The sequence below is a fragment of the Misgurnus anguillicaudatus genome, chromosome 23 (assembly GCF_027580225.2).
Source record: "Misgurnus anguillicaudatus chromosome 23, ASM2758022v2, whole genome shotgun sequence".
Classification (NCBI taxonomy): domain Eukaryota; kingdom Metazoa; phylum Chordata; class Actinopteri; order Cypriniformes; family Cobitidae; genus Misgurnus; species Misgurnus anguillicaudatus.
Window position 1 is genome coordinate 35,659,478 of NC_073359.2, and position 9,358 is coordinate 35,668,835.

The window sequence follows — 9,358 nt, forward strand, 5'->3', positions numbered from 1 at the left end:
ATTATGAGGAAGACAAACAAATGGATATGCAAAATATGAGCCATTATAAAGAACCTTGTGCAGCATGGAGAAAAATTTGCCACATTTTCCTTGCACTCCAGTGTTTCCCCTAGGTTTACAGCTTTGGGGGGGGGGGGGGGGGGGGGTTGGTTGGGCATATATATATATATATATATATATATATATATTAGGGCTGCACGATTTGGGTAATTTTTCCCATTGCGGTTATTCATGCTAATATTGCGATGTGCGATTATAATAAATGGTATCATGAGTCAACTTGATGGGTTTTAAGGAAAATCCACACACAGTTTAGTGATCATGCTATTTTGTATTTGTAAAACTAGAAATGTTTTCGTATTGCCACGTGATGTAGCAACTGCTCAGTGTCAGTAATCCTAAATCCAAAATACTGCCATACAACAGACGTAGTTTTTTTTTAGCTACCAGATCACTGTCAACCTCCTCTATATCCATCTTCGCTCTGGTATTTCCGCGCTGCGCACACACAAGTGACGACGCACACCACACACGTGCATGTCACACATGCACTGCCTTTTTGTTCGTTTTTATTTCTTTTTTTAAATAGCAAGGAAAATCATCAAACTGTTATCAGAAAGTTGGTGTTAACAAGTCCACACATGGATTTATTTAATATAATTGCAACATTTTGCTGTCATATAATTGCACAGGCTGACATTGCGATTGCGATGCGATTAATTGTGCAGCACTTTATTGCATCACATTATTGGGAACATCCCTGAGGAAAGCCAGGCGAGATTTTGACACAGCTTTTCATTTATTTGGCAAAAAAGAGAATGTGTATTGCCATCTACATGAACCTTGTGTGCATTTTTAGCACACAAAGATAACTTGCATTTATCAAAATTAAGGGTGTCACGATTTCGATTTTAAATCGAAATCGATCGAAATTAAGTCACAGCTTCGAACTTCGAATTAAAAAATGGGATCGTCGATGCTGCCACGCCGCCATTTCACGTCCGGTCGGCTTGCCAAGCGAGGAAAAAACTCTCAGAGATGCCTTTAAAAACATCTGTCCAGCGGAACGCGATCATATTTTAAACACGAGGGATGCTACAACTCCTTGAAATGCATATCATAAACAGGATTACCAGTGATCTGACTTTGGACATAGTGCAGCTCTCTGCACGTGCGCGATAGTGAGGGAGGCGCAAAGATGCAGCGGGTTATATTTTAAACAAAAGGATATTTTGCCTCAGCTTGCATGAAACGCATAAAACTGAACAAATACATAAGGATTACTACTTTAGTTTATGTTCGGACAGATGCGAGCACGTGCACGTGAGACAGAGAGAAGCGCCGCTGCTTATGATGCTGGATTTATTTCAGATGCTATGAGTCCAAGACACGCGCATTACGTCTATGTGCATTAAGTCCATGTTAGAGATGCACGGATTAGGGATGTCACGAGAACCGATACTTCGGTACCAAGTCGATACCAACATTTTTTTAAACATGACGGTACCTGCTTTCTCTGGTACCGGAGGTACCGAGGCTGCTATACTCTTCCGGGACTGATGGGGGCAGCATATACGCGCGTGTGTATTTGACGCTCCACAAGAGGAAGAACGCCTCAGACGTGCACACGGGAATCTCTCTAAAGTAATTTGTCGCTATCAAACATAGAATTTGGCAAAGCTCTTGAAAGACAGACACCCCGATCTCTTTAAAGAATTCGAAGTAAGTTTTAATTCATATTAACATTATATACAAACTGTAAAACTTAAATTTTATACTGAAACCCAGACCCTATATTATGTTTTTTTGAGGCAGCTGGCATTAATGCCGTGTAACCAGCTAACTTTATGCTAGATGTTAATGTTTTGTGTAAATCAGTTATTTGTTAATGACGCTGTGTTTTTTAACATAAACTATCTATAAATGGGCGACCATGCATCGCCATTTAGTCATCCTGTCAGCAAAATGTAGCCTAATGTCACTGGATGAAGTATTAAAATGTTAAGGGTTTTTAATAACTATTTTCATCCTGCAACAATGTGAGTGATATTAAACTAATGATTGCATTCAGAGTATGTGTATGTATGTACACGTGTGTGTGTTTATAAGTGCACCTTAGCACCTGTAGCTTTAGCTGATTTATTAGTCATTGTCAGACAGTATGTTAAATAAATAAAATGTATTTCTTATTCTCTCTCTTTTTAACAGTATCAGCCAGAGGAGGATGTACACCAAGAGAGTCAGGAACAAGTCATTAAACATTAACACAGACAACCTAAACAGAAGCTCTTAAAAGTTTTCTATAATGTTGAAATGTTTTAATAAAAAAAATATTTAAGTATAATTGTTCTTTTTTTACACACTGTGGTACCGACTTAGGTACCGAGTACCGTGTACTTTTTATGGTATTGGTACCGACTACTAGATTTTTGGTACCGTGACATCCCTAGCGCGGATGGACTATTATTTCATCCGCAACCGCATAACAAAACTCATCATCCGTCCACCATCCATCCGCACCAACGTTTCTGACCAGTTTTCAAAACCGCATCCGCCCGCCATCCGCTGACTGGGCGATGCAAGGCGCTGCTGATGACAGCCGCGAGACTACAAAGCTCTAGAATATCAGCAGTGAACTCCGTCTTCGATCGGCGCACAGGGACAAAAATAAATAAATAAATAGCCTAAATTAAACGCACGAATTACATAGCATGCACTGGTGTCATCTTGATTTACCACGTTGTAAAACTTATTCCAGGCAACCCTTTCTGACATTCTATTTCCTTTGTTTTTAATTCTCATTTTTTGAGTTTGCCACGTTCCTCCTTCGCCAGCGTTGATAAGAGCTGTCACTGTGTCAAAATGCGTCCTCATTTCTCCGCGCTGTTAATGATAGAACGAATGGATCCTTAACAGCCGAGGCTATCCCAAACAATTAAAAGCTTTATTAAATAAAACTGTGTATTTATTAGAAAACTTTTTCTTGTCACTGTTTTAGTATTATAAGTTATGTTTTGTGTTAATATTATTCTGTTTATGTTGCGTATATTTCTAGGAAGATTATTTGATATGCTGTTGAATAGATTAATCTACATCAATGTGTCATATGTTCTAAAATAAATTAATATTTTTCTGATTACATATTTATTTTAATAAGTCAGAAATGTCTCCGCTGTTTTCTGCTGACAGGCGCGGTGGGCGCTACTGGGGGCGTGTGCAGCAGGTGACGCAAATTTTGGGTCCTCAGAAGGCTAGACCGTCTCATTTCAGTGCTTCTATACTCTTTGTTTCAGTTCTCTTCTTCAACTTCTGAGGCTGCCACTATGAAAGACAGAGATGTCGCATGCTTAGAAGGACAGAGCTAATAACAAGCAGTCGATCCGGCACCCGCCCGAATTTAATTAAAATATTATTTTTCGTCACGTCATCCGCCCGATCCATGTAACTGCCAACCGCGCATAGTCCATGTGCGTGCAAGAAGGAATCCTCTCTCTACAAGCTCTCGCGTTAAGTGAAGCCCACAAACCCCCATGCGAGTTGTGCAATGTGCATGTTAATGTTATAATTAGAGGTCGACCGATTTATCGGCCGGACGATTAATCGTCCGATTTTTTGCATTTTTTAACATAATCGGCATCGGCCAATTACCACCTATATCAAGCCGATTATTATGCAGGCGCACACGTGTACAACGCATGCTGCCCCAGAGTCGTTCTTCCAGCAGAGTGAGCAGACCGCAGAGCTCCAGCTTCCAGTGCCTAAGGAAAACGGTAAGGATTAAATTCTTATAACTCCTTTATATTTAATTAAAAATGTATGTGTTACTGTCAACTTCGAGAAAAAACATGACATGACAGCTACTTTGTTTGGATATCGATAGCGTAGTTGAGGTTGCATTATCACAGCAGAAGGGTTGCTATCATGTCACAATAAGTAAGCAAGAAATTTTGCAATTACGACAGTGAATTTGAGACTTATATTTCTGTTTGTGTCTGTTGTCACTCAATGCAGAGAAATAACTAATAAAAAAGAGACCAACGCACTATAAGCTAAGAACTGGCTTTGCTTGGCTAGCGTTGTCATTGCGGCACTGGTGCCTTAACGACCGTTATCTACAGGAGCGAATATCAACACGGATTTCTGTGCTTCATTTCGGTGCTACTGTTATGCCTTTGTTTCTCTTGGATGCTCTGAAAACGGACGTTAGAATAACAGAAACATCGCTTGCTGCATGTGACGCTAATCAGCGGCTAACTTTAGCATACCGTTAGCTAGTAGCAGCTGGATTAAACACAATTAAAATGCTGGCCAAACAGTGTAATGTTGTGTGACTGTATTTCATTGACAGCACCGCGCATGATGCAGTTAAATTATACTGCACTCATATGGTGTAAATAATTTCCTGACTTACAACATTCACGTAAATGTTAAAGTCGGAGACTCGGAAAGCTTTGAAAATACATAGGATTCAAGACAAGTTGCATTTTTCCCTTAACTTAGGCGAGTTTGTCCATGTTTTATATTGTTGTAGTTTTATATTCATTAAAAAAGCAAACCAATCATTTTTTTATCTAAGTTAAGGATCTTTAGATTTATTTATGTAATAAGGCGGGTAAAATGTTTTCCGTCTATTCGTTTTTGCTACACCTTCTCCTTAGCCATACCATCCGACGAATTTATTTAATTAATAAACAAGCTGTTTAGCGAGTTTGTCATTGTACTATTTTATTGGATTTTGAGTTTTTCGTTAGAAAAATAATAAACAAACATTTCAATTCAAGAAATGGAAATATTTAATAATCTTTAAAATCAAAAGTAGCCTTTGAACGTAAGTAGTAATCTATTAGCCTATGAATGTCTTTGCCAAATATATTTTCATTTAAAATATGCGGTGTGTTTAATAAGTTCAGAAGGTGAAAAAAATCCTTACCTGCATCCCTAATAAGTAAATCCAACACATCTTTGTAAGAACGTAAGTCTCCCTGTTATTTTAACATTCTGACTTAAAATAACAATTTGGAAAATGAGATCAGAGAAGCGCGTGAATGCCGCAATTACTTGCTTTGAAGGCAGCTTATTTGGGCAGAGAAAGCTAATAGTCAATTTCTTCATAAGAATTGTTGAAACCTTTTAATTTACTGGTGTTTTTATTAGTACTGCTGTTTTCGGTCTTTGAGATGGGACGCGGCAGTCAAGTTCATGCAGAAAGCGGGGTGAATTCCAAATGGTGTTTTAGCGCCCTTGAGGGCAGGGGATGTCAAGCAGTCGATTCCAAATAAAGAGAAAATGACGTGTGTATTTCATTGCTCTATTCGCCAGTGTATTTGAATTGGCCATACTATGAGACCAATTGTGTAACTTTCTCCAGAGTTTATACATCAAGAGTTCTGATCTTCAAAGGGAATAGGACATTTATTAATAGGGTATAGGACATTAGCCGCGTAGGCTTTAACCAATAATTGAACAGATTATTAACAACCAATAACATTTTACTGACCTTAAAGTGTTTAAAAGATTGCGGAAAATGTTTTGAAATTGCATTTAATTCACACATTAAAAAGGTATACAGAAATATAATTAAAAGACATCAAGAACGCAGGGCTTTAAAGGTGATGGCGATTTAGGCAAATGATTAAACAAAATACACAGAAGCATTTCCGTTGTGTTTTATTTGTCCATCTTGGTCAGTGTGTGGCGCAAGAACACGTGCGCAAACGGTTCAGACGTATGGCAAGTGTAAATGCATGAATCGGATATGGGTCACAATTAAAAAAACGTGTAAACGCACAGTAAAATAAATCGGATAGGCAACGTGTGTGTGTGTGTGTGTGTGTGAGTGTGTGTGTGTGTGAGTGTGTGTGTGAGTGTGTGTGTGAGTGTGTGTGTGAGTGAGTGTGTGTGTGAGTGTGTGTGTGAGTGTGTGTGTGAGTGTGTGTGTGAGTGTGTGTGTGAGTGTGTGTGTGAGTGTGCCAGACATGACAGAATCGTTGACTTACTGGTTGAAAATATAATTCCATGTGTTTCACAGTCTACAAAAATCTATAAGAATGTATGTGTCTCACCTTGCATGTTCAAACTCTGTAATAGTGTAAATAATGTGTTTTCAAATGTTACTGCAAAAAAACCAGATGTTGTTGATGTTGATGAGAACAGCAGAGAAGTGACCATTCTTGAAGTAGGTTGTACATTTGATTACAGTCTGGAAAAAGCCTACCTTACTAAGCTCTTAAAATACCAGCCACTTAAAGACATTGTTGCGCAGCTGGGGTACAAATGTAAGTTTTTGGTATATATATTTGGAAGCTTAGGTAATGTCCACAGACAAGTGGTCAGAGGTCTGCAAATTGCTGGTCTCCCTAAGCCAAGAGCAAAAGCTCTTGCAAAATTTTGCTCAATTTCAGCAATAATTGGTAGTCGGCACATATGGAGAAGGCGTTGCTATTTGTACCCATAAACTGAGACCAGAGGCAATGATTATTGGATTACAATGCTTGTATCTAAGATTGTTTGTGTTCAATGAAATTTATTGTAAAATGTGAACACAAATAAAATATTAAAATGTGAGAGAGAGAGAGAGAGATAGACGCGATCGAACAGTGGAAACATGTACAATTTACTAGTGAAATACGTTATTACTACTATATTATTAAATCATTCAATTTTTGACCATATGGCCTAAAGGTTTTTCCCCTTTTTTGCGATAATACGGTTATGTCCATTTAGCTTTGTCCGTCAAACAAAACAAAGAAACCACAAATACATGTTTCATGACAGTTTTTGGGAAGAGGATAGAAATGTTTTTAGCCTTGTATTACTTAAAATGCACTGAATTATTAGCTGAATTATGAAACATTTTTTAGATTTTATATCTATAAAATTATTTGAAGATGACGTTCAAGATACTATACAAAAATACTAACATAACCTTGTATTTTTCCCCTGTTTTAGTCATTACCTGATGGCTGAAAAGAAAACCACCCCCTTATGGCAGCGCTTCACCCAGCCAACACCAGGGAAGGCCAAATGCAATATATGCAGCAAGTTGGTAAGCATGGGGGCTGAGAAAGGCAGAAGTAAAAACACCACAAACATGTGGAATCACCTGAAGGCAAACCACATCCAGGATTACAAAGAGGCAGTAAAAGAAAAAGAAGATGCAGCGGCTGCTGCTTCCGCCAATCTCAGTCAGCCTACTGTAGCACAAATGTTCGATTCCCAAAGAAAATGGCAAAATTCTGACCCGAGGTCAAAAAAGATTGATACACAAATACTTGAAATGATTGCTACAGACAACCAGCCATTTACAGTGGTCTCGGATGTTGGCTTTCGGCGTTTAATTGCAACACTGGAACCCCGGTATAGCCTCAAGACTGAAAAATATTACCGCACAGACATGCTGGAAAACATAATGAAAGGTGTGGAGAGGAAAATCAAAACACTGATCACTTCAGAGAACGCTGGCCCTCATTTGGCGTTCACGACAGACTGTTGGTCTGGGGAGACAGAGTCACTGATGAGTCTTACATGCCATTTTATTAATAGTGACTGGGAAAGAAAACAAGTGGTACTAAATGTTAAGGCCATGTCTGGCTCCCACACTGGAGAATACATCAGCAAGATGTTCCTTAGCATGCTGAAACATTGGGACATCACCCCCGACAGAGTTGTGCTTGTGCTCCGAGACAGTGGTGCTAATATGATTAAAGGCCTCAGATTGGCAGAAATACCAGATCTCAGCTGCAGTGCACACACATTACAACTTGTGGTAAATGAGGGCATTAGCAGTCAGAGAGCAGTGGGGGACGTTATTGCCAAGTTAAAGACATGTGCTACACACTTCAGCCACTCTGTGCTCGCAAAACAGCGTCTGAGTGATATTCAAGAAGAACTTGACCTCCCCCGGCACAGCATAATTCAGGCTGTTCCCACCCGTTGGAACTCCACGTTACACATGTTGCAGAGGATGCTGGAGCAGAAGCGTGCTCTAAACATTTATGCTGGAGAACATGGAAAGTTTACAACCCCAACTGCAGACCAGTGGGCCCTCATCTCAAATTTGATCGAGACACTGGGCCCCATTGAGGAAGTGACTTTTGAAATGAGTAAGGCAGAGGCATCCATCTCCTGCATCATTCCCAGCATTGCTGTACTGAAGATGGTGCTTCAGGCAGAGGGTCCCCCTACGAGTGGTATCAAAACACTCAGGGAAACCATGTTTCAAAGCTTGGAGAGGAGATTTTCAAAGATGGAGGAGAACAGATGTTTGGTGCTGGCGACGCTGCTGGATCCTCGCTATAAGGGTCAGATCTTTGCAGTGGAGACACTGAATAAGGCCAAAGAATGGGTGAAAGAAGAGAACGCCATTGTGTCTGAACAGTGCAAAAGAGCCACCACTGAAGTCCAAGAATCAGATCCGAAACGGAGACGGGATGAGGAGAAAGAACAACCCGGTCCCTCTGGTCTTCTTGAGCGGATGTACGCAAACATTTTGGGGGCACATGGTGGAACTCCTGCTGAAGAAAATGATGAGCAACACATCACTGAGCAGCTGGATCAGTACCTCCGAGAGCCACTGATTGACACAAAGACTGGTCTGCCACTAGAATGGTGGAAACAGAATGCATCCCGCCTACACCTTCTAGCACCACTTGCAAAAAAATTCCTTTGTCCACCGCCCTCCTCTGTTCCCAGCGAGAGAATATTCAGTGAGATTGGGATTATCTATGAAAAGAAGAGGAGCAGGCTTACAGGGGAACATGCAGAGCAGTTGTGTTTCCTGCACTACAACCTGCAGCTCTTAAACTGGGAGTATTAGCCTAAGAACTTTCAGTGGAGAATGGGTGGGCTGAAGACTCAGGGTCTGGAAGTTTGATTAAAATAATATTATGCACATTACTATTTTTGTTGTTTACAAATCTTCCTTCCCTCAGAAACAAGGAGATATCTAAATCAGAATATCTAATGCTGCTAAGTCAAGTGCACTAAAAACTTTTATTCACTTAGTAACTTCAAGAATGTTTTATTTAAAATTATTAGCTAGCCATAAGATGTGTTGTGTTCACTTGTTACTTACTGTATATAGTTTTATTCAAAGCTAAAACAAAGAAATCTTGCTGGTTGCTACTGTGTGTCAGCACTACTATTGTTAAAATTGTTAATTTATTTTATTGTTCTCAGAAGTTTGATAAATGCTGCAAAGTGCACTAAACTTTATTTTTTCATTGAAAAGTTTATTTGACAGCTTACTTTCTTCTTACCTGTTTCGTTTATTTATTTGTTATACATTATTTATACAATGTTTTTACATTATACATTTTTAATTTAAGTGTACAAGTTCAGATTGGTGTGTTCAATAAAT

General features: G+C 39.3%; 1 protein-coding gene across 1 annotated transcript; it reads left to right on the forward strand.

Moving 5' to 3' along the window:
- The first annotated feature begins 7,051 nt into the window (after positions 1 to 7,051).
- On the forward strand, positions 7,052 to 8,815 carry LOC129451282 (zinc finger BED domain-containing protein 4-like). Its single transcript, XM_073861813.1, has one exon. It carries the CDS (start codon positions 7,052 to 7,054, stop codon positions 8,813 to 8,815), a length of 1,764 nt encoding a protein of 587 aa, XP_073717914.1.
- Positions 8,816 to 9,358: the final 543 nt, after the last annotated feature.